This window comes from Clupea harengus, unplaced genomic scaffold, assembly GCF_900700415.2.
Source record: "Clupea harengus unplaced genomic scaffold, Ch_v2.0.2, whole genome shotgun sequence".
NCBI classification, from domain to species: Eukaryota; Metazoa; Chordata; class Actinopteri; order Clupeiformes; family Clupeidae; genus Clupea; species Clupea harengus.
The window spans coordinates 1-25,025 of record NW_024880219.1 but is presented as its reverse complement, the minus strand read 5'-3'; the positions used below and the strand labels follow the sequence as shown (position 1 = coordinate 25,025).

At 41.8% G+C, this 25,025-nt stretch overlaps 2 protein-coding genes across 2 annotated transcripts; one reads left to right on the top strand and one right to left on the bottom strand.

Moving 5' to 3' along the window:
* Positions 1–3,312: 3,312 nt before the first annotated feature.
* plg (plasminogen) lies at positions 3,313–20,926 on the top strand. Its single transcript, XM_042706273.1, is given in 37 exon segments — positions 3,313–3,452; positions 3,858–4,002; positions 4,084–4,190; positions 4,651–4,765; positions 4,910–5,055; positions 5,501–5,630; positions 5,788–5,906; positions 6,675–6,837; positions 7,020–7,132; positions 7,306–7,462; positions 7,775–7,959; positions 8,075–8,223; positions 8,507–8,600; positions 8,809–8,923; positions 9,034–9,108; positions 9,196–9,336; positions 9,957–10,063; positions 10,153–10,298; positions 10,410–10,573; positions 10,948–11,003; positions 13,924–14,068; positions 14,148–14,254; positions 14,865–14,979; positions 15,161–15,300; positions 15,494–15,614; positions 15,809–15,927; positions 16,024–16,186; positions 16,333–16,457; positions 16,796–16,952; positions 17,898–18,351; positions 18,568–18,661; positions 18,823–18,937; positions 19,069–19,143; positions 19,246–19,386; positions 19,963–20,069; positions 20,179–20,324; positions 20,438–20,926. Coding segments are annotated over 37 exon segments (5,007 nt in total). The 5' UTR covers positions 3,313–3,364; the 3' UTR covers positions 20,606–20,926.
* On the bottom strand, positions 20,883–25,022 carry slc22a2 (solute carrier family 22 member 2; the record flags this gene model as incomplete). Its single annotated transcript, XM_042706274.1, has 11 exons — positions 20,883–21,219; positions 21,452–21,551; positions 21,756–21,868; positions 22,123–22,231; positions 22,512–22,726; positions 22,815–22,921; positions 23,030–23,144; positions 23,440–23,608; positions 23,810–23,964; positions 24,055–24,158; positions 24,684–25,022. Coding segments are annotated over 11 exons (1,614 nt in total), but the record flags the coding sequence as incomplete, so codon positions are not given.
* Positions 25,023–25,025: the final 3 nt, after the last annotated feature.

Below are 25,025 nucleotides of genomic sequence, written 5' to 3'. Positions count from 1 at the left end.
CGTCTTTAGATTTGGAATTGAAGCAACCGCATGCTACCTTTATCTACTGGAACTAAAAATGATTGTGTTGTTTTGGCCAAAAAATATATCTGGGCACAAAGATTGACTTCATGCAGTATCACGTAGGGCTGGACAATCAACCAAGAATGTACTGGTAATGTCTACTTCTTACCAACCAAAAATGTGATAAGGTATGTCAGGTCATGATTGGTTGAGATTGTTTTTTGTGTGGTTATGATGAACACAGAGAAACCAGTAAATTCTTACATTACAAGTTCCTGATGTACGGATGTCCTTTTAAACAGATCATAATACTTGCACTTAGGCATTAACTTAAATGCATTTATTAGGAATTTATTAAAGTGTTATTATTTTATTATTATTATTATAGAACTTGATAAAACTACAGACAATATTGTGGATTTGGCCCAGCCCTGATAACAGGACTCTATTGTGTGTCTGTTCTATGCAGGACAGCCTACTCAGTACTGTTGACTCTCCCGCATCCCCAAAAGCCATAGCAATTCTAAAATGGTAATTTTGTGATTTTGTGTTTTCGTACATTATCTACAGGTCTAACTAAGTAAACTAAAGTGAAGGAAACTCAGCTAAGAAAAAAGAAATGGGTGAACTAATGTGTTAAGTCCGGAGTGACGGCTTAAGTGCCAAAATGCGGTTGATAAAATGAACCAGAACAGCATAAGAGATGCACTGATAACACAGTGATGTTACACAGCTGTGAATGTTTACAGAGGCTCCTTTCAGACAGTTTTGTGTTTACACTCAAGACATTTTAATGGTAAGAATCACCATGGGTGGAGGATTGGTGACAGATAAGCTGTACTTTACATACAATATCCATAAAGCACCGGTTTGCTGCTTTCCTTGTGCGAAAAAAGGAAGTCAAGTTCGCTAAGCAAAGGGAAGCCAGTCAGTCAACAATGTGGTTGGTTAGGGCTGTGTGCAACCAGAAGAGAGACACTTTACACTTCTCAAGAAGACTAACTAAATGAATTGTTGATTACACAAACACCGGTGACCTTTATCTCTTTGTGCAGAATGCACGGCTGTTTGTTAGCAAAACATTTGATTTTTTCCCCTTAACATTTCTCTGTGCCCTTGTTTAGGTATGTGAAATGAGTATGAGCTTTACTCCTCAGGCAAAAGCCATCAGCGGAGAAACAATGACAGCTCACACACAGCACACAGAGGCCTTTTCAGAGAATGGAACGCGGGCTAATGCACATATATCTCAAACATGACTAATGGAGTGTCAACAGTAATCGGAACACATACAGTAGAGATAAGCTTTGGCCTATCTCAGTTTTCCTGGGTGCCAACACCAACACTAACACCAACCCCACTGGACCCACCAAAACCATGCTGGGAGTACAGATCTCAACACAACAGCCCATTTCAACACATTTCATAAGCCATTACTTGACAGTGAGTTTTTCTGCCAGTGAGATCACAATTTATGGTCAAAATCTATGACATTGACACATTTGAATTGTGCATATTGCAGATTCCGACCGTGTTGAGAACATAAGGATCAGAGAAGGCCCAAACTGGAGGTTTCCAGCTTCACTGCACTGACAATGATCTGTGTGGGTAACGTGCCTCCAGCCATCAGTGTGACGAGGTCAGTGAAACCCCAAGAACTCTGGGTGTCAGTGTGTCTGTCTACACATTAGCCTAAATATATTGGGGGGGGGGGGCAGATACTGACCTTAAGTGAAAGTTCTGGGATGTCCAGAGTAGGTGAAATCTGTGGGCCAACTCCAGTCACATCTCCACATTTCAGCTCAAGGTGTTGAGAGGCAGGGGACAGTACGGTGCTTGACTCCACATTATGAGAATTCTGGCAGGTGACCCTGTTTGCTTCATGTGCAATTCCAATGCCATACATGCCAGGCAAGATGTTTTTGGGGCAGTCTGAGGATGAGGGCAGGGATGTCGCTTGTCTAGGACACTGGCTTGAGCTTGATGGTGCATTAAACACCTGAGCTGCAGACCCATTGGTCTCAGGGTTATTGTCTCTGTTAATCTCTGCAGACATAGATGTCCTACCTGAAAGGAGACATTCCATGTGTCATTAAATAAATACATTTGTGAGTTAGGAGTTATGTGGACACAGGCTTTTCAGGATAATACACGATTAAGCCTGCCCTTTTCAAAGTATACGGCAATCCTCTACACACTTCATTAACTAACATTGAACACCGTTTCATTTTCCTTAGTAAAGCCTTTGGAAAAACGTGGATATGAAATGGATATAATGATCGTCTTAATTGAATTGACGATAAGTTAAAGATGTGTTTGGCTTGTGTGAATGAAATAAGCAAAATATATTGTTTTGGAAGTAATCCCTTAACAGGTTTGTGAAAACATAATAAATTATATTATTATACAAATTCTAAGTCATATTGAAATAATCTTACCTCATTTCCAAATCTAACCTAAATTCAACGGGTCTTCATGTGTTTCTCATTGATGTGCACAATCTGTGTTTAAGCTAGTAGTTATAGTTACTGTAAACATTACATGCCGGTATGAAAACGACCAGGTTTATGCCACGGCCACGCCTCTCGAATGTGCTGTGCTGAGATCTGACAAACTGATTTTTGCTTCATAAACGCGTCCTGATGGCGCGAAGCGAAGAGAATGGAGATTACATTATCTCTCGGATCACCTGTAGTAATAAGTCGCCTGTAACATTAGCCATTATTATACTGAACAATGCTAATGAAAACTTAATTTTCATGTCATCATCTTCATCATCACCATCGTCATCTTGTTTTCGGTCGTTGTCCTTCTCCTTTCTATTGATGGTAGCCCCAAGAAGCGTAAGTTAGGAAATTTGGCACAGCAATTAAGGTTAGGCCATAGTCAAATGTTCATAATGTTTTGACTCCGCCAGTCAAACCTTGTAGCACCACCCCCAGGTCAAAGTTGGTCTGATGTTTACACAGCTTGAATCATAGAATGTATCTCGTCGTATTCTTTGGGTCGTGCAGTGCAGTACACCAGTGTAATGTACAGAAGATTTGGACAAATATTTTCATTAACCTGATCTGAGAAAATAGTAAAGTAATACACTCAAATGTAGTATGGGTTACAGATACTGGGACATTGTATCTGATTGTATACCTCAGTGTATGATAATTTACGGTGGAACTGAGGTTCAGTGTAGTAGGTATTTGTAGCATTTCAAAAGAAAATAGTCCCTTATGATTTACTCTCCCACGTGAATTTGAAAGTGGCAGAGACAAATGAGCCCTAACGGGAAACCGTTTCTGACCTATGGTCTGTCCTTGTTAGGAGAATGATTGACTGAGCTGATCTATTGCTTTGTTAAATAAAAATGTTTACAAGGCCTACTTTCAGTGGCTGCCTCTGTCACAACATGGAAGCACATAAATCTCTCCTAATATGTGCACTCATCTGTACAGGTAGGACAAATGAAAACATACAGATATAGACATAATGCCTCAGTAAAGTTAGTGACATCACATAAAAGATGTCTGAAGTTTTTTGTCAGACATATTAATCTGAAGACTTGTGCTGCCTTGTTTCCTGTAAAGCAGTTATCCGTACATTTTGTTGGTAGCTTGTAGCCTATCACGCAGGGAAAATATTTCATACTTTGTTTAAATATTATACAACATAAGAATGGCAAAAAGCAGAAGATGTTTGTGGATAGGGCTGGATATAACCGAATGATCATATTCTAATGTTGATAGATGTAAATTAATGGTTAATGTAACTCATAGTACTACATATGGAGGGCACATATTCATTTGATGTCTGGTTCATTTAATAATCAATTCAAATTTTCTTTTAACGCTACGCTGAAGTTACTGGAGTGTTCTCCCAAGGTCTCCGTTCATATGTTAAGACTGATGGGTCTTTGATTCTTTCGCTGGTAAAGAGGACGTACTCTGTGAGAAGTGCCACTGAGTGCGCTGCCAAATGTGATGCAGAGACAACCTTCATCTGCAGGTACAGCACAGTCTGCACTGTTAGGGTTGCTGTTTTTCAGCAAGGACTGCTCGGTTATTGATCTTTTCACACTTTCCACAGATCGTTTGTATATATAGAAGAGGATCACGACTGTCTGACAATCCCAGCAAACTCCAAAGTCCGGTCTTTGTACAGGAGAGGAAGTGCAAAACTCTATGAAAAGAAAGGTGGGATATCTAACATCATTTTGGGTCCAAACCCTTACTAAGGACAGTTAACGATTGGTCCAGTATTAAGTCAGAACGCTATAACCAGCAACCGCAACACGGCTATACAATGTTATCACTTGGGGCATGTTGTCAGACACAATGTTCCATGTCCATGTTGACAGACACTTATAATAACATTATGAGCCTGTCAGTGGTGAAAACAACCAGTTTACTTTGACACAGATGCTTGCCCCATGGGATTACATTGCATTGTATTACATTGTATTACATTGGTAAAAGTTTAGACCCAAAAAGTAAAAGAAATAGGGCTCAGGATAAAAAGTTTCCCTTTAATCCAAACTGAAATGAAACACCTCAATTTCAAAGCAACTGGATGCATTTGTCTTCATGCTGTATGTCCATGCACTTTACTGAACTAAAAAAAGGTTAGCCTGAAATAATTTGCCTTTTTTCTTAGAGTATTTAAAGGAATGTGTCAGTGGTATTGGAGCTGATTACAGAGGGACAAAATCCATAACCAAATCAGGGATAATATGCCAGCAATGGACCTCAAGATCTCCACATAAACCCAAGTTGGTATTTTTCTTATGACAATATGACATTGCCTGCTACTAGTCAATTACACACACTAGCACACTAGAAGTAAGAAATCTAGCTTGTAAAAAAAAAACTCTTATTAGATGAGATGAGTGAAACCTCAGATCTTCTGTTCACAGCATGAACTCTCAGAGATATCCCAAGGCTGACCTGGAGTCGAACTTCTGCAGAAATCCAGACAGTGACGCTGGGGGACCCTGGTGCTACACTATGGATCCAGCCAAGAGATGGGAGTCATGTGATGTACAGGACTGTGCAAGTACAGGTACGCAGTGACACACTGTCCTTTCAGTATTCTGAACGAGCTTCTCAGTGAATTGTGATGCCGAGCTCCAGGCCTGTGCTGACCTTTATGAGGTCGATTTCAATATCTAAGATCACAGACTCTTTTGACATTTCAGCCCCGTGACTTGATTTACACAATGTTCATGACTGAAAAGAAGATAAATGCCAGTCCGTAGTTTCCAGTAAACAAAAACAAAACAACTATCCACAGAATTTCAAAGACATGCCTCAGAATTATTCTGGACTAAGAAACTTCTACAGAGGTCTTGCTCTCTCTCTCTCTCTCTCTCTCCCCCTCTCCCTCTCCGTCTCTGTTATATTTACAGACCATGATTCAAAGCCATGATTTAAGGTTTTTATTTGTGCCTAGCAGCCTGCTAATGACCTATCCTCTTACTGTAAATGTGCCCTAATATGTGTGTCAGACTCCTCAGAGGACTGCATGCACTGCAGTGGAGAGGACTACAGAGGCAACATCTCAAGAACAGAGGCTGGTTACACCTGTCAACATTGGGACGCTCAAACTCCACACAGTCATGGCTACATGTCCTCTCTGTAAGTATCTTAGCAGCACACACAATCATTACTGCCATTTTTGACATATTGAGAATACTATTGAGTACATAATAGATGTGTATTGAAAAACATAAGGACTGTGTCTGTCTGTCTATTTGTTTGTCTGTCTGTTTGTTTGTTTGTTTGTGCATGACAGGCTTCCAGATAAACATCTGGAGGAGAACTACTGCAGGAACCCAGATGGGGAACCCAAGCCGTGGTGTTTCACTACTGCCCCTCAAAAGCGCTGGGACTTCTGTAACATCCCTCAGTGTGGTGAGGCCCACCTTTCCAGTAAAAGCCATTTCTCTTTGGACTGCTGGGATTTCTTACAACGTGTGCCCATAAAGACTACACATACTGATCACCTTTTAAGAAGAGCACATAAACACTACACATACTGATCATCTTTTAAGAAGTGCACATAAACACTACACATACTGATCACCTTTTAAGAAGTGCACATAAACACTACACATACTGATCATCTTTTAAGAAGTGCACATAAACACTACACATACTGATCACCTTTTAAGAAGTGCACATAAACACTACACATACTGATCACCTTTTAAGAAGTGCACATAAACACTACACATACTGATCACCTTTTAAGAAGTGCACATAAACACTACACATACTGATCACCTTTTAAGAAGTGCACATAAACACTACACATACTGATCACCTTTTAAGAAGTGCACATAAACACTACACATACTGATCACCTTTTAAGAAGTGCACATAAACACTACACATACTGATCACCTTTTAAGAAGTGCACATAAACACTACACATACTGATCACCTTTTAAGAAGTGCACATAAACACTACACATACTGATCACCTTTTAAGAAGAGCACATAAACACTACACATACTGATCACCTTTTAAGAAGAGCATGTGTAGCTCCGCTGAGAGAGTTCTGGGTGACTCTAACTACACACATGTAACCTACTCTGCACAAAAGCACACCAGCTTTGAAAAGTCACGTCCACTGTTGAAGTCCAGGAATACTGACCTGACTTTTGTCGTTCATGAAGCCTCTGATCCTCCAGCCACTGAGGAGGAGTACACCTGCATCACGGGTGATGGCACTGCCTACCGGGGATCAGTGTCTGTGACAGTGACAGGGAGGGCCTGTCAGACGTGGTCATCTCAGACTCCGCATAAACACTCTCAAAGACCAGAAAACTACCCATGCAAGTAAGAAGGTCTTAGATAAAAAAGATACACTAGATGAGCTGCTGACTTACTTGTTCCTTTAATTCATTTTCACAATCCAGGATATTAAAAATGTCTTTTTTTCCCATTAAATATATTTTTAATGGAGATCTAGACAGTGCTCAAACCCTGAAGTGTAATGTGGGACCTGTTTCCCTTATCAGAACACTGGAAGAAAACTACTGCAGAAACCCCAACAGTGAGAAAAGTCCCTGGTGCTACACGTCAGACCCTGGAACTAGGTGGGAGTACTGCAGGGTGCCCAGATGTGGAGAGGGTCAGTAACAATGTGTCAACAAAAAACATAATGCTCTCTCCATTTCATGCAATGAATGAATGAATGGATGGATTTGATGGACTAATGCAATCTAACATAGTAAAGCCAACTAACTCTCAATGTTGAAGACAGTACGATGTGGACTGATGACTGCAAATGTATGCATCCCACAGAAGAACCTGTTGTCCCTGAAACAGTGGACTGCCACACTGGGGATGGGAGCTCGTACAGAGGGGCCATGTCTGAGACTGTTAGTGGGAAGACATGCCAGGCCTGGTCATCCATGGCTCCTCATCGGCATCAGACAACACCTCAGGCATTTCCACAAGCGTAAGAGAACAACTAACCAACCTTATTTCACGTTTGCGTATGTTACTCGTAAAACGTAATAATATGCCTTTAGAGTATATGTTACCATGACAATGTGTTTCAGAGCAGTCCAGATTTTCTTAGTTGGCATAGTGTAGTCTGTTTCTCACTAGAATGACAGATAAAGGTATAAAGTTATTTTAGGATTGGATTGTTTGGAAATATGAACTCTGTGGAGTACCGTCAGAGGAAGAACCAATTCTGGATGGTCTCCCTGCGTAATCAAAAACCTCAACATTTAAATGATTTTGTTTTTCACTTCTGCTTCCTCAGTGACCTGCAGGGGAACCTGTGCAGGAACCCAGATGGTGACCGTGCTCCCTGGTGCTTCACCACTGACCCAGGCCAACGCTGGGATTACTGCAAACTGGGCAAGTGTCCCACGACCAGACTGTCTCCAGTATCGAGAGCTGAGAAGCCCACCGATCCAGCTGTCACCCTCGCCCTCCCAACCAAAGGTGAGAAGATCATCCAAGAGCCTCATAACTTTCTCACGGAGCCATTGGTTTTCATATTACCTTATTGACTGATCACACATTTAGTGTTTTTAGTGACACCACATTTTCCCTTCAGACTGCAAGGTTGGGAACGGGGTGGATTACAGGGGTTTGACATCTACGACTCTGATGGGTGTCACCTGTCAGGCCTGGAGCTCAATGGAGCCCCATCCTCACGCAGCCTTTACCTCTGAAACACACCCTGAAAAAGGCTTAGCGGGGAATGTAAGTCATTCAAAACATATGTACGTATGTTAATGAGGCATATTGTACTTCTTCAACTACAGTCCAAAGGTTCTATTTCTCACACAATAAACAGTGTGTGTACATCTACACTACACCTTTAGCAACCTCTGTGCTTCAGGGCAGCTGAAAAGAAAGGTAGATCATAATGGTATTGGTATTGGCTAGTGGATAAAGTTTAAAGGTTAAAGTGAGGTTGACAGAGAATTTCATAGTCCCTCTTTTAGACCCTCATGAAATGTAGATCATGTATATTTTATCATAGCAATGTCGGAACCCAGACAATGATGTTAACGGACCTTGGTGTTACACTATGGATGAGAAGAAGAAGTGGGACTACTGTCAGATTCCAGACTGCTGTATGTATATGCACTTCATTTCCTTTCATTTGAAGTCAAACACCAAAAATATGCCAAAGCCGCCAGTATGTGTACCCTTGCGAACATGGGAACTGAAGAAGTAGAGGGGTTAGCCTAGTATTTATTCAAGGCTTAATGATGATAATATGTGTGTAGAAATGATGAGAAATCTAAAAATGTGACGAGCTTATGTGATGTGTGACACCAGCTGAGCACAAATGCGGAGCAGCTAAAGTGACACAAAAACGATGCTTTGGCCGTATTGTTGGAGAGTGTGTGTCCGAACCTCACTCTTGGCCATGGCAAATCAGTTTACGGACCAGGTATGCACATTGAATACTTGCTCTTTTTACGTGACCTTGTGGCAGTTGTGATATTGTTAAGTATATGCAGCACCATGATGATTCTGATGACAACTCATCATTTTATACAGAACTGGTGTTCATAACTGTGGAGGAACTCTGATAGGGGCTCAATGGGTTCTAACAGCTGCACACTGTATAAATAGGTAACAGATTTAAATGTACCTCATTCTACCTCAGACTTTGCTTTTAATGTGGTGATCTACTCACTCTCACTCTCTCATTTTTCACAGGGGTGGAAACCCATCCGCCTACAGAGTATTCCTTGGAATCCACTCAGAGAAAGCAACTGAACCTTCAAAGCAAATGAGGGACGTTGAGAAACTGATTCTTGAACCGACAGGGAAAGACATTGCACTTCTCAAGCTTGACAAGTATGGTATTGGTAATATTTCTATTTTTGACCAAAATGTCTTTCGTTTTCAACATCAGTATGGTGTTTATTGACTGATTGCTTGATCGATTGATTGGTTGATTGATTAGTGAGAATGGACATCCTGCAAGCAAAGCGACTCCACCTGGCTATAATAAAATGTAATGGCTAGCTATTGTACATGTTAGCTTGTACATTTGTATTCCTTAAGAAAGCCAGCACTCCACATCATTCCTCAGATGTATTTACATGTGTGTGGCATCAACAAAGTAATATTACATCACTAACCTCAAATAATGTCATCTGAATTAAAGAAAATATTAGCCTTGTTAGAATTTCTGGCGAACATCCACCAGACGTAGGCATCATAGCAGTACGCTAGCTCACCACAGTGTGCAGTATACATGTAAAATAACTGGCAAGCAGAGATGTCGGTCTTCTAGTCTCTTGATTGATTAATACAGCTGAAATGTGTTTCGTTTTAGTTGTTGGCTATAGAATGAGGAGAGCTTCAGAGATCTTTCTTCTGATTTTTGATATTACAATGTAAATCCAGCTCGTCTAACTATACCCAAAATTTCTGTCATACTGTATCTTTAAATGGTGCTCTGTTGTTTTCAGACCAGCCATCTTAAATGATAAGGTTTCCCCAGCATGCTTACCAGAGAAGGATTACATTGTTCCACCCAATACAGCGTGCTATATAACTGGATGGGGTGACACACAAGGTAACGTTTAGTCTTTAGCCTCTAGGTAATCATTTACAACGCTGAAGTTGTCCCTTATGTCATTTCAATGTAGTGATTTGGTTTCATAGGGACTGGCGGAGAAGGGTTTCTGAAGGAAACTGGATTCCCTATCATTGAAAACACATTGTGTAACGCACCTCTTTACCTGGATGGGAGAGTGAAGGACCATGAGATGTGTGCTGGAAACATTGAAGGAGGAACAGACAGTTGCAAGGTTGACTGGAGCAATATTCGTTTTCATAAGATCATTAAGCTGTGACCTTTCCTTGATTTAGTAGCGAAGGTTTGAAAGGGGTCAATCTAATTTCTATTTCATCTCTTCCAGGGGGACAGTGGAGGACCGCTTGTATGTGTCCGTGAGACGGCCTTCATTATTCAAGGGGTGACATCATGGGGTCTTGGCTGCGCTAGGGTCATGTCTCCAGGGGTGTATGTCAGAGTGTCAAAATTTGTCGACTGGATTAGAAGAGAAATGTTAATAAACAAATAGTATAGCATAGTATGATGAAATAAATTCGCCTTTGAACATGATTCTTGCTGGTTTGCTCAAATTTCTTGATGCTACGAATAAATACACTTTTTTTGTAGTTGTACACCTCCAGAAGGCTCAACAGTGGTGTCTTCCATCCCAGACCCATCCCCTCCACATTCACAATGGATTAGGACTCATGTCAATACCCGAGAAGACAACAGATACACCTCCAACATTCCTGAAAGACTTCCCCACAACAACCATAACCAAATGCCAGTCCAACGTGTTCTTCAGCTATGCTTAGGCCTATTTGCTAGTGGCTCCAAGTAGGCCATCTTCAGCCATACTTACGCCCCGTAGATTAAGGTGGTTCTAAGTATGGCCTCTTCAGCTATACCCACGTTGATGCAGGCTCTAGGTATGCCAAAATCCAGAAGATCTTGCAAAGTATGTCAAAATATGAACATCTTGCAGACAACAGGCTGCTTCACGTAAGTAAGGGATAGGGTAATGTATAGTCCATTGGTCAGTATCGGAAAAATAAATCCCGACAGGACGAACAGATCTGAGAAAGAATAGGGTTTTTTTTTACTTTAAAGTTTCAGGTGTTGCATAACAACGTATTACTTTCTGCAAGTTACAATGAATTTCCGTTACAAAAAGTGAATGGACTTCTAAGATGTGAATTAGAAGCATGAAACCCATTGCCAATCGCAGTGGTCATTTATTTTTTGCAGCGGTCATTAGAAAGAAACATCAGACCTCTGAACATTGGGGTGGCTCATTCAAAGAGCCGTATAATAATCCAGGTTAATTCACATGTCCCCATTAGTCTGTGAGCATCTCAGCCATAACCACTGGCTTTTCAGCAACCAGATTCAGACAACTCCTTTAAAGCACCTTTGAGTGACCGTCCTCGAAAACCAAAATCCAACGTTGTGGTTGATTTAGCTACCAAGTCTCTAGCTAAAACGCCTCTCTCCACCTTTCTCTGGTCTTGTGTGTGTTTGCCATCAGCCAGCAATCTCCAATCCCATGTTTGTCCCATTTGCCAGTACTGTTTGTACGTGTGTGGTGTCCAGACTTGCACAATATGCACAAAATAAATTCTACTGTCCCTGTCATTAACCGGCAAAGACATACTGTATTTATTCTCAAACAAACACAACAATGATTTTAAAACCTGATTATGTCTCCACGTGTAGAAACCCTGGCTCAAGTTCATTTTACAACGAGACAGAATATGTTTTACCCACCCACTGACTAAGGTTCTGCTGAGTTGAGAGGACATCATAAGTGGCTCCAACAATGAATTGAATGCGGTTAGCATCCATAGCCCACAATTCTCTCCAGCTGATCTTCCTCCTCTCAGCATTATGCCAGTTTGTCCATTGTCATTGCTTTGCTTGAGAAGCCACTTCTGCCTCCTCTCCAACAATGTACCTTACCCCATGCTTTCCAACTGTCACCTAACCCAAATCCTGCTCTTTCACTCTGCCAAATGATATCCCTATGCTGTAAAGCGCCTTGTGGATGTGCATTCTCATGGATTCCACTTTTTAGACTGTGACAAAGTGATTTTTGTAGCAGTTATATACCTTGTGACATAATCAAATTTGAAAGCATTTCATGATATGAAAGTCTTTGAAAGATAAGAGAATAATTCTATAAACACGTTCAATTTAACTGATAATCCCAATGGGGAGAAGATGCAAAAGATAGCGATTTGTGCTAGAGGCTCCTGCCTTTGGGTTTGTCAGTATTCATTAGGTGACAGCTTTGATATTAGAGGTAGTGATGGGACTAATAGTGAAGGCCTGTGCTATGTGGAAGCCCCGCCAAACAGTCTGGAGCTAACGGATTAGAAAGAACCTCTGAATCAGTCTGGAGATAACGGATTAGAAGGAACCTCTGAATCAGTCTGGAGGTAACGGATTAGAAGGAACCTCTGAATCAGTCTGGAGGTAACGGATTAGAAGGAACCTCTGAATCTGCCACTGTCTTCCATTGCTATCATAGCAATACTGTTCATGACATGACATGACAAAGTTTATGGCAGCATCCACAATACATTGTAGTGCTTTATTGGATTCATGCATTTATTTGTACAAAATAATTCTGGCATCTGTGTTATTTCTCAGTAATGGACTTGCAATCTGTGCCTTGTGAAAGTGAGAGCTGATTTTTGAAATGTGCTCTTAGTGGTTGGTCAAGTCATGTTATTGTGATATGCCTGTAATGTACACAGTGTGCACAATTACCAAAATTAGGTTGTTTGGTGAATTCTGTTTGCTAAAGAGGACGTTGGTCTATTTCTGTGAAATATTAACTTATATTGATTGATGACAATAGTTGAGAAAATGGAAGATGCTGAAAATACATGAGGAAAATACATAGCTTCATTCATGTCCATGTGTTTTTAGGAGATGTATTAACTCATTTATTCCTTAGTCCTTTATTCCAATACTCCCAAAATGAGTTAAAGAAAAGAATGCTATTCCTTTATGCTATGCTGATCTGTGGAGTGTGTAAATTGATGAGAAAGAGTCAGTAATTATGTGATGAAAAGTTACTTTAGGCTCCATGATGGCCCTTCATGTTCATATATGATCAGTTCATAGCTGAGGCAGACGAAAATCTGAGTTGTGACCCCTATGGTAAACAACTAATGACCTCTGCACCCTGTTCTCGTTCGGACAATGATTGACTGATGAGTGAGATCTATCTATTTGTCTTACTGACATGGTTTAAAAGACTCCAAATCTATGTAAGGGCCTGTCTGCAGTGGCTCTCTCCGCCACAACATGGACGCATACAAAGCTCTTTTAATATGTACGCTGCTCTGTACAGGTAAGACAAATAAATAAATCCAAGCTTCAGTTACAGTAGGAAATAATTGGTACCAGTATTTCCACAACAGTTGGGAAGTAATTCTGCAGTTTAATCGAAAATGTTTTTTCAACGTAGCTAAACATATTATACAACCATAGCAATTAAGACAGAATTGTTGTTTTTTTGTAAAAGATGAATGTATTACTGTCAAATAGGGATCATCAGAGGAGATGTGTCACGTACAGGCTCTCACTGACCTGGTGTGCACGTTCTGGTTCATATTTTGTCAAAAATATCACAAAATAACCAAATCGTTTCAATGATGAGCTCTGAGCTCTGGAAGCCTTTGATACAGTGTTCCATCAATCCAGACATCTTTGTAAGATGACCAGTTGTAAAGAGACGTGTCATTTGGCAGTGTAATGATGTTACTCATTTCCAGCTGAACAGTATGTTTACAAACCTTGAAACTGCCCAAATAGACTTATTTTATGACCAGATAAGGAGCCATTCTATGGTTGTTTTCTCTTTTTAGTGTCTGGAGTACTTTCAGATGTCCTCGACGCTTACACTAAGACTGATGGGGCCTGGGTCATAACTATGGTGAAGAAATCGTATTCAGTGAACACAGCAGCTGAATGTGCAACCAAATGCAATGCAGAGCTATCCTTCCTTTGCAGGTACAAACCAGCTTGCATGTGTGTCTGCAGCCCGTTCTGTACCAATGAGCCAGCATTAATAATGTGCTCCTCTCCACAGGGCCTTTGTATACATAGAAAAGGATCAAGAATGTGTGACCGTCCCAGCAAACTCAAAAATTGAGATGTTGCTACGGAGGATGAGTTCAGTATTTTATGAGAAGAAAGGTACTGCAGAAAAAAGATTATTATTATTGTACAATTTGTATGAGATTAAATAATAATAATAAATCAGAGTTTGATATAACTGTACACAGTAGCTTAATATAACTAACTTTAGTTTATTTTTGGACATTAAACAAAAAGCTGTGGGTCAAAATTGAGTGGATAGACTTTTTTGTTAAAGGTTGTTTGTTTAAATTCTGTGGGGTTAATGTTCAATCCCTCAGTTACAAGTCTGGTGTGTACCCTTGTATCAGTAAACAAGTGACAGGGTGAAAGGGTTAGATAAACAATCCACTTCTAGCCCTGATTGAATCGGTGGCGATATCTAACTAACCTTGACACGCTATTTTTCAATCTCAAAAATGAATAAAAGAAATACTGTAAAACATTTGGAAATATTTTTTATGATCTCAAGATTACAGTGGCAGTAAGCAAAATCATTAGAGTGAATGTTTCAATTCTACACTTCTAAAAGCAGTACAGTGTAGGAATTACATTGAAATGTGTTAAGCAGTACAGTGCCCAGAATTGGATGGCACATCACACTAAGTTAACAGGCCTGATCCAGTTACATAAAATGTCTTACATAAATATTTGTTCTTTTTCCATACAGAGTATTTACAAGAATGCATCACTGGCAGTGGCGATACTTACAGGGGAACAAAATCAAGGACAAAATCAGGAAGAACATGCCAGCGATGGGCCTCAAAATTCCCCCATATCCCCAAGTTAGTATATCCCTCGACAAACCCCCCATGTACCCAAGTTAGTATATCCCTCAACAAACACCTGGTCACAATGCTTATTTACTACATGACCCTCAACAGAGTATGACAAATGATGTTAAATAGTTTGCTCTCAGCTCAGTGCCTTGTTTTGACTGAAATCTGCAATCTTCTCTCTCCCAAGCATGACTCCAGATAAATATCCCCAGGCTGACCTGGAGAAGAACTACTGCAGAAACCCAGACAGTGACGCTGGTGGACCCTGGTGCTACACTACGGATCCAGAGAAGAGATGGGAGTCCTGTGGCCTTCAGGACTGCGCAGGTACAGCATAGGTCCCAGGGTAGAATCTTAAAACAATGTGTTTGATGACTAGTTCACATTTAGGTTATGCCAATAACAACTTTGCATTCAGGGTATAGTTTCTAGTAACCTGCACAATGGATGGTGATGGAAGTGAATCCATACCTCTGATTATTTTGGTTTACAAAACTACCTGTGTGTTTTGGGTCTGCAGAAGAGTGTATGCACTGCAGCGGGGAGGACTACAGAGGCAAGATCTCAAAAACAGAGGCTGGTTATACCTGTCAACGTTGGGATGCTCAAACTCCACACAATCATGGCTACCTTCCCTCAGCGTATGCATCTTTCATCAACAGACATACACCCTCAATTTCATTTACCTCAAGGTGGATACGATTATTGTGTGTGTGTATGTGTTTGTGTTTATTTACTTGTTTGTGTGTGTGTGTGTGTGTGTGTGTGTGTGTGTGTGTGTGTGTGTGTGTGTGTGTTTGTGTATTGTGCATGTGCTTGTGCGTTGTCATGACAGGCTTCCTGAAAAATATCTGGAGGAGAACTACTGCAGGAATCCAGATGGGGAACCCAAGCCGTGGTGTTTCACTACTGACTCCAAAAAGCGCTGGGACGTCTGTAAAATCCCCCGATGTGGTAAATCACCTTTCCATGTAGCGTATATTTGGTCTCCACCTCCATGTTTTACACCTGTTGTGTTGAGGTAATTTATTTATTTTTTTGCTCTGTCAGCCTCTGAGCCTCCAACTATAGTACCAGAGCTGACCTGTGTTACCGGTGATGGCAGTGATTATAGAGGAACCGTTTCCGTGACAATCTCAGGGAAGGCCTGTCAGCTGTGGTCCACACAGTCTCCACATAAGCACTCTCGAACTCCAGACAACTACCCATGCAAGTAAGAGGATCTGTTTGGAGCTAAACTTGAGTTACTGTAAACCTGTGAGAAACTCACTGTCCAGGATTCTGTGTGAGGCTGTGCAATGTCTGAGAAATATCCTAGAGTTGAGAACCCACAGAGCGTGATCCCTCATGTCATTTCAGAGGCCTTGAGGTCAACTACTGCAGAAATCCTGACAGTGAGAGAAGTCCCTGGTGCTACACGACAGACAGTGAGACTCGCTGGGAGTACTGCAAGGTGCCCACCTGTGGAAACGAGGCTGCGCCTGGTCAGTGGAACACACTAACACTCCACGTCAAACAGGATGATAGTGATGTGAAATCAATCAACTTACATAATAATAAGCCACATTGTTCCACTTGGTATGGCATCAGTGTGTGAACTCCACCATCTTTGTTATATGAAGTGTTTCCATGAAAAGTCATCTGATGTATAAACGCCTTTGGTGTAGAATGTTTGAAGGTTCTTGGAAGCCAGATGGGTTCTAGTAAGCAATGAACAGATGGAAAGGAAATGAACATATCAAAGGCTTTGAGGACAGCGTGGGGTTGGCTGATAACTCCAGTCTGATGTTGTGTTATGACTGCACATGTATGTATCCCACAGAAGATCCTGTCATCCCTGAAATAGAGGACTGCTACACTGGTGATGGGAGCTCATACAGAGGGGCCATGTCAGAGACTATTAGTGGGAAGAAATGCCAGTTCTGGTCGTCCATGTCGCCTCATCGCCATAAAAAGACACCACAGGACTTTCCCTTAGCGTAAGACAACAAACAAACAAAAACAACCCTTTTACATCAGTGCATGAACCTTAGGTCTACACTAATACTGTATGCGAGATGGATATACTGTATGTGTGCAGATGGTGAGAGCCTCTTTCCATTCAGTGGCAATGCTAACACTAACAGATGATATTTGGCACACTGAACTTTGACCTTTGGAAATCTGCAAATGAACTTTGCTACATTGTCCTGGTTGACTACATGATAATCATCATACGGTTGAGATTTAACTTTCCCAGTGGCGTAAAAATAACACTTGTTTGTGTTGTAAGGAACTTCTTTCCAGACCAACAATGGAACTGGGAGTGGGTGAAGGTTTCTTAGTGTTCCTCTGTGGGCGTTTTGCTGAAAAATAAAATTGTATTAAAGGACCCAGTCTTGGTAAACCTACTCAATTTAGGATATCTGCCTTAGTCCCTGCTCTGTTGATGCAAGATTATTATTACCTGTTAAGTAGGCTGACAGGGTCATTTCTTCTGGATACCTACAACCTTTTATGATGAATACCTGCCATACTTTTGGTTGGCTTGTTTCTCCTAGGGATGGTGTCACTCAGGATATTGCCAGGCCATTTTCTAGATTTAAACGCATTCTAGGGACACTGTTATACCAACCTGTTAATAGTTCTGGAGAAGAGCTCAGAGGCTGCAGTGCTGTCAGAAATTGCTCCACTCACCAACATGTTAGACCATAACTGCTTTAAGGACTGACTGCCCGGCTGCTGGACAAGTTCAGTATAACCATGTCCAGTGCAGAGGCTGGAAGCCAATCCACCATAACCAGTGATTGCTCACCAAAAAAGTTAATTTCTTAATACAGGAATGTCCATCGCACTACACGTGGTAGTTTGGGTGCCTTCCACATGTATGCTAACTGTAAATTAAGTTGTTCACTTAGTATATTTTCTCACCCCTTCTACTTCAGTGACCTGCGGAGGAACCTGTGCAGGAACCCAGATAGTGACCGTGCTCCCTGGTGCTACACCACTGACCCAGGCCACCGCTGGGAGTACTGCAAACTGGACAAGTGTCCCACCACTGTCCCACCAAGTGTCCCAACACAAAAACCAGTTGTTGGCCCCAAGCCCCCCAGTCCACCTGCCACCTCTGCTCCAACAGTAAAAGGTGGGAGGGTGACCCCTACTAACCTTTGAGACGTGCACTTTGTGTGTTTTTTTCCCATGTTGCTGAAATGGTTTTGTGATGACACCACACCTGATTTATGTTCAGACTGCAAGCTGGGAAATGGAGGCACCTACAGGGGTCCTACATCTAGGACTCTGATGGGTGTCACCTGCCAAGCCTGGAGCTCCATGGTCCCCCATCAGCATGCAAGCTTCACCCCTGAATCCCACCCTGATAAAGGCTTAGATGGGAATGTAAGTGGGGTTTTTGTCATGAGTTTTGTCAGATTTAGTCATTAAAGGTCATTGAGGTCATTAAAAAGAGGGTGTGGACACATCTTCTAAAGATCTTGCACAGTATTTGAGCATAGAGGATATCATGGAGACACCGCATCTGAAGGTGATAACTAGAAATTATTGTAGTTTGATCTAGGTCTAAGTTTGGATCTTGCCTTCTTTTTCATTGTTCAGCAATGTAGGAACCCAGACAACGATGTGAATGGGCCTTGGTGCTACACTACAGACAGTAACAAGAAGTGGGACTACTGCCAGATTGCAGACTGTTGTAGGTGTATCTTTTTTAATGTACACCTTTGGTAACCAAGAAAACCGATAACAGATAACCTGTAGTTATTGTGGCTATGTGGAAGTCATAGGCCCTTAAAAAGTGAAAAAAAAACGACTGTATTTGTGATAAAGTGTGATGACTGTAATATGTGCTGCCAGCTGAACAGAAATGTGGACAGCCTCAAACGATGCCCAGGCGTTGCTTCGGCCGTATTGTTGGAGGCTGTGTGTCCAAACCCCACTCCTGGCCATGGCAGATCAGCCTACGGACCAGGTATGCACACCGACTACCTGTTCTGCTCATTTTTCCCTAACTGCAATGTAAAAGTTGAGTCTCGGATGTGTTTAAAATGAATTGCTTAGCTATGGTGACACTATGACCCACTGTCACATCCTCTCTTACAGCACTGGTATTCACTTCTGTGGGGGGACTCTGATTGATGCGCAGTGGGTTCTTACGGCTGCCCACTGTCTAGAGAGGTACTCCGTAAAAGTCCACTCATGCACTTTGGCCCATAGACTTTGCTTTTTAATGTGGTCATCAAATCACTGTTAAACAATGCATGGTCATTTTTTTTGCAGGTCTAAAAGGCCATCCGCATACAAAGTGTATATGGGAATCCACTCAGAGAGAGGAAATGAACCATCAAAGCAAGTGAGGAACGTTGAGAAGCTGATTCTTGAACCGACAGGGAAAGATATTGCTCTTCTCAAACTTGAAAAGTACGTGAACTTTTATAATAATGTTGACCAATATGTTACTGTCAAATGTGTTTTTAATTTAAGATTTGATTTAAAGGTTAAAGTTTGAATGATTTGAGCCTCAAATTTCAAGGTGTTAATGTGGTGGTGTTATCCTGTTGACAAAGTCATTGCACCTTTTTACAAGGACTAGCTAGCTTGTGTACTGTAAAGCATACAGATTCCTAGAGGAAGATAGCAGTCCACTTCAACCTCCAACCTTAGAAATGATTACACATGGGTTAGTAATACATCACCACACCACAGTACCAATCTCAAATAAAAATCTCAATGATGTTAGCATTTCTTGATAACGTCCACCATAGGATCCCATACCCTCATTGCGAATGTGCAGTGTGCAGGCAAAAATCACTGGCAAGTAAGGAAGCTGGTCTTTTTGACTAATGCAGTCAACCTCTGTATACATTTGTGTTGCTGATTACAGACCTCAGTAGAGTCACAGAGTTTCAGAGCCTCAGTTTTTGTGTTCCATCTGTGTAAGCCAGCTAGTCTGAATATTGCTTACTCCAGCTTTACAAGGTTTCCTTTTGCTTCCAGGCCTGTTATCTTAGATGGTAAAGTTTTGCCAGCATGCTTACCAGAGAAGGATTACGTTGTTCCAGGCAAAACAGAGTGCTATGTAACCGGATGGGGTGAGACACAAGGTAAAATATCGGTCGTTGGTGACCTTTTTGAGATAATGGTTTACATCAAGAGATCTCAAACCTGAGGTTCTCTCTTTCGTGCTTCACATGCATTGCTTTGCCTTGACAGGAACGGGTGGAGAAGGGTACCTGAAAGAAACCGGATTTCCAGTCATTGAAAATAAGATTTGTAACAGAGTTGCGTATCTGAATGGGCGGGTGAAGGAGCACGAGATGTGTGCTGGGAACATCGAGGGAGGCTCAGACAGCTGCCAGGTGGGTTTGGTTAGAGATGAAGGCTCTCTAAAAGGGGTTCTACTTCACGGACACTGTGGCTGTTCCCCTGCATGCTAACGACTAATAGTTCCTTCTCATGTTGTCTGTTCTAGGGGGACAGTGGAGGTCCACTCGTGTGCCACTCGAAGAACACCTTTGTTCTCCAAGGGGTCACGTCATGGGGGCTGGGCTGTGCTAACGCAATGAAACCAGGGGTGTACGCCAGAGTGTCCAAATTTACTGACTGGATTAGCAGTGAAATGAAAAAGAACAGTGCTTAGCTTTAATTGTAAAAGATCAAATCTTGCCATGGACTCTCGATGAAATACTGTTCCGTTGAAATGCCCTGATGTAACCATTTTCTAAACTTGTACTTTTGCAGGGAGCGACCACCAAGGTTGTTACATTATTTCATTGTGTCTGTACAAGGGGCTGCCACCATCATTTTAAATTTCATCTCTTTATTTTTAAGAGAATGAATGATACTTTTATGTTGAAACAACTGAAAATGACGTATTATTCAATGGGCAGAAGGAACTGTAGCAGGCAATACTCATGTTTCAGAATAGAATGTAACAATTTTAATAAATGTTTCAAATGTTTCAAAATCTCAGTGTAATCAGTGAATAAGACTGTCATCATAACAGTATACCAGAGAAACTACCTTAAATACATTAAACAACAATCAAAGTGTACAAAAATTCAAACAAACAAAAACCGGCAAAAATATATGTTATAAATTATGATATAGAGAATATGCGGAAAAAATGGGTCCAATCTTCAGCCCAGGTGACTGGAACTATGTCTTCACACTTCCACTTGTTCTTTCTTGTTGGTTACATCGGATGAGAGGAGATTCTCTAGCTGGTGATTCTTCAGAGCGTTTTCTTTATTTCTGCAACATTAAGAAAGTGTCATGAACACACCACAAACATCAGCCGCAAAAGAGCAACGAAAGGCCAACGCTTCTCTTGTATGTGTGCATGGGAAATTGCAGACATGAACATGTGTAGGTAATCATATATGGGGGGATCTACCGGCGGGAATGTGTGTCTATGAAATGAATGAACTGTGTGAATATTTTGTAACATTTACAAATATGGACAATGAAGAGCTAAAAATCTTACTTTTGGGGGTTCTCAATGTCATCAATAGTTTCAGGAAGTGGAACCCCTCTTGTCTCAGGCAGCAGCAGAACCAGACCTCCAGCAACGAATGCAAGGACCCCTGTGACCAACACACAATACAGCCAAGTAGACGGGAGTTTGTTAGAAAGCCTTGGAGTAGCAAAAACATAATCCTAGGCTAGGTCAAAATAAAGTTCACTGTACACACATACTGCGAGTTAAATAACCTGGATTGTTGAACTAATACTGCCCTATTTCAAACAATTATGTGTCTTTACTGTGAGTTATAATCACAAAAACCAACCAAATATGATTAGTGGGAGTTCTATCCAGATGACAGCCAGTCTGTAGAGCAGGAAGGGAGCAACAATGCCACCAATGTCACACAGGGTGGAGCACACAGACACCCCCAAGTTCCTACAAGGAAGACACAACATACCATTGATGTTTATAAAATACGGCAGAATATAATGTTATAATGTTTAACTCAGTGGAAGTCTGATAGGTACAGTCTGATGGACTGCAAGATACTTCTGAATTAAGAGCATTGCCAATGTTCAACAGCTACTTGAAGAGTGGGGATGTAGGGATATAAAGCTTTACAGGGATTTCATTAGCTACCCCTTCACCCCTTGTGTGTTTATGGATAAGTCACAATCTACCTCTCTTACCTTACAAAAGTAGGATACAACTCAGTGTTCACAAAGACCACCATCTCAAAGGCCATGGTGATACCCAGTCGCCCCACACAAGCCACAGCGGTCTTAAACCAGAACATACCTGAGAGAGAACCAAGAAGAAGAGAAGACAGAACATGAATGACGCAGAACATGAATTACACAGAACATGCCTGAGAGAGAGCCGAGAAGAGAACACAGAACATGAATTACACAGAACATGCCTGTGAGAGAGCCGAGAAGAGAACACAGAACATTAATGACAGAACATGCCTGAGAGAGAGCCGAGAAGAGAACACAGAACATGAATCACACAGAACATGAATGACACAGACTCATAGTAGAGTTCAGTCATCGTACACCAGCCGGCGGTCGGAGCTCACTCTCTGGAATGAAGGCTGTGATGAGACACGCAGCTCCTGCAACGATATTGGCGGTTGCGAACGGAACCCGTCGCCCAATGCGCTCAATGGTGAAGAGGATCAGGAATGCAGCCGGGAACTCCACCAAGCCGGAGATGAGGAAGTCAAGGTACACGTTTCCTCCAAGAATGCCCAGGCGCATGATCAGACCTTGGTACACCACGGCACTTGTGAACCTAAGTGAATGGAGATCAGAATAACTGTCAACTCCAGAAACAAATGCACATAGCATTTAGCACATTAGCTTGCAGGAATGTAACTCACCAGTTGAAGGAGAGGATAAAGGTGTGTTTTCTCATTTTCGGGGTCCTGACCAAGTCCATGAAGGTGGCTGAGCAAGGCTCTGCAAGGCTCTCTTCGTCCTTCAGGGTCTGCAGCAGAAAGCACAGGCCAAAGGAGGTCATAACATTTATTACGACTAAGACTTTTTAGACTTTTTCCATTCAAAAAGTACTAAAGAAATAGCTCTCATTTCACACCTCGATGTTTTTGGAGAGAGTCTTCTTGTTCTCTTTGGCTATTGCCTCTGTTATCTTCACAGCTTCGTTTATTTTGTTCTGGGAGAGCAGCCATCTTGGAGATTCAGGAATGAACCTGAAGGAAGAAATAATGTAAATATGTAGTTTTAACTGAACTAAACAAACTGTGCATCTTTAATGTTCAATGTGGAATCCAAGGCGTATATGATCATGCCAAGAATTGATTTATGATCAGTCTCTATAGTGTGCTCCATGAGTAAATACAACTATTTGTTTTTCCTGAAATTTAGCTCTTTAGTAAAATAAAGATGTCATAAAGATGCTTTCCAAGCTATGGTTATATCAGAGAGTAAATAAGTGAAGGATGCCGTGACCACAAACAGAAGAGAAGTCACTTCAGTAGAAGTTACCAGTAGTAGGACAGGAAACAGATGTAGGGAACTGTGATGACCACTTGCAACCAGCGCCAGTCAGTGATGAAATAAGCGAGGAGTGGGAGGATCAGGATCCCAACGCTGAAGAACATCTGGTAGATCACCCCCACCGTCCTGCGGTACTCCACACCCACCAGTTCGGTGACTAAAGCGGACAGAGGGCACACAACAATCTGACTGAACACAACTGATTATGGAAAATATGAATAGGGCTAACCACAGCTGAAAATGTATGTTTAAGAGCTGATTTAACTACGCGATGCTCAAGTGCATTCACATTTCGAATTACTATAAAGTAGACGTTTTTTTTTGATTGACAGAAAAAAAAAATGGAATTATTTCTTACTCAGCACATATCCGGCCACCCAGCCCCCCTTCACTCCAAAGCCATATAGTGTTCGAAACACTAACAGGGAAACATAGTTGGGAGAAATTGCCACTAGAATTCCAGCAATTCCGTTCATGAGGTTGGACATCAAGAAGCTCATTTTCCGTCCGAATCTGACCAAATGGTAAGAGAACAAAATGTTGTGTAGCTATTTCCTTTAAAAATGCAATGGAAAAAATATACCATATCTTCTGAGATCATACCTGTCTGCTAGGTATCCAATGGCAATGCTGCCCACCAAAAAGCCAATATTGAGAGTGGCCTGGTACATGTCCACCAGCCAGGCATCGGCACACACCAGATCAAACTGCAACCAGAAAACCCCCAGATCAGTCCTCAGGCTTCAAGAGCTACTCTTATCAACAGACCATCTCGTTTGGAAGCAAAGGGCATTTAGTACAGGCTAAGTTGCTGTTACTTCTAACTTATATTTTCTGATGATTCTTTCCATTTGATAAGTGGGGCTAAACCCTAATGAACTAGCATATTCTAGTGAACTGCCCTGAAGGTACAGTATATCTTTTGTGCAGATACAGATACAGATAAGGGCACACACTGCACACTCAGAGTGAAAATACCAGGCAGAGTAGGCAACATCTGAAAGGTTTAGATAAGCTGTGGGTTTTCAAGGCAATTGCATCACCTCTGTGCATTCAATAGCACCAGATCTAAAGCTATTACTTTTCATTTCAATTTTCATTTCTAGTTGTTTAAAAAAAAAAATCATTACGATCACATTAACACTACTGAAACAGTTGGAATGCATTTCAGAGTTCTGCTTTTGTGGTGCCACATCTATGTGCTGTGTTACACTGTGCATGCAAGATCTCACCTCTGTGACGAAGGATCTTCTGCCCTCGTAGTCATACTCCCAGCCATCCTTACAGGTGGTGGTCGGCACTGTGCTCAGCTCCTCGTCACTCAGGTGAGGTGCGGGGTAGTCACAGGTGAGGCCCGTGGCGTTCCAGTCCAGTTCGTACCTCTGGCACTGGCTACGCGCCACGCCCTCCGACGTGTTGACCAGGGGGACGTAGTTGCGGGTGTCGTGCAGGCTCCAGCCACAGCTGCCCCTCAGCTGGCTCACGGCGGGGTTACGGCACCAGTGCTCTGGGGTGAAGCCCTGGAAGACGATGCCCACGTACACACCAGCCCAGGGCATGGACACCAGGCAGAA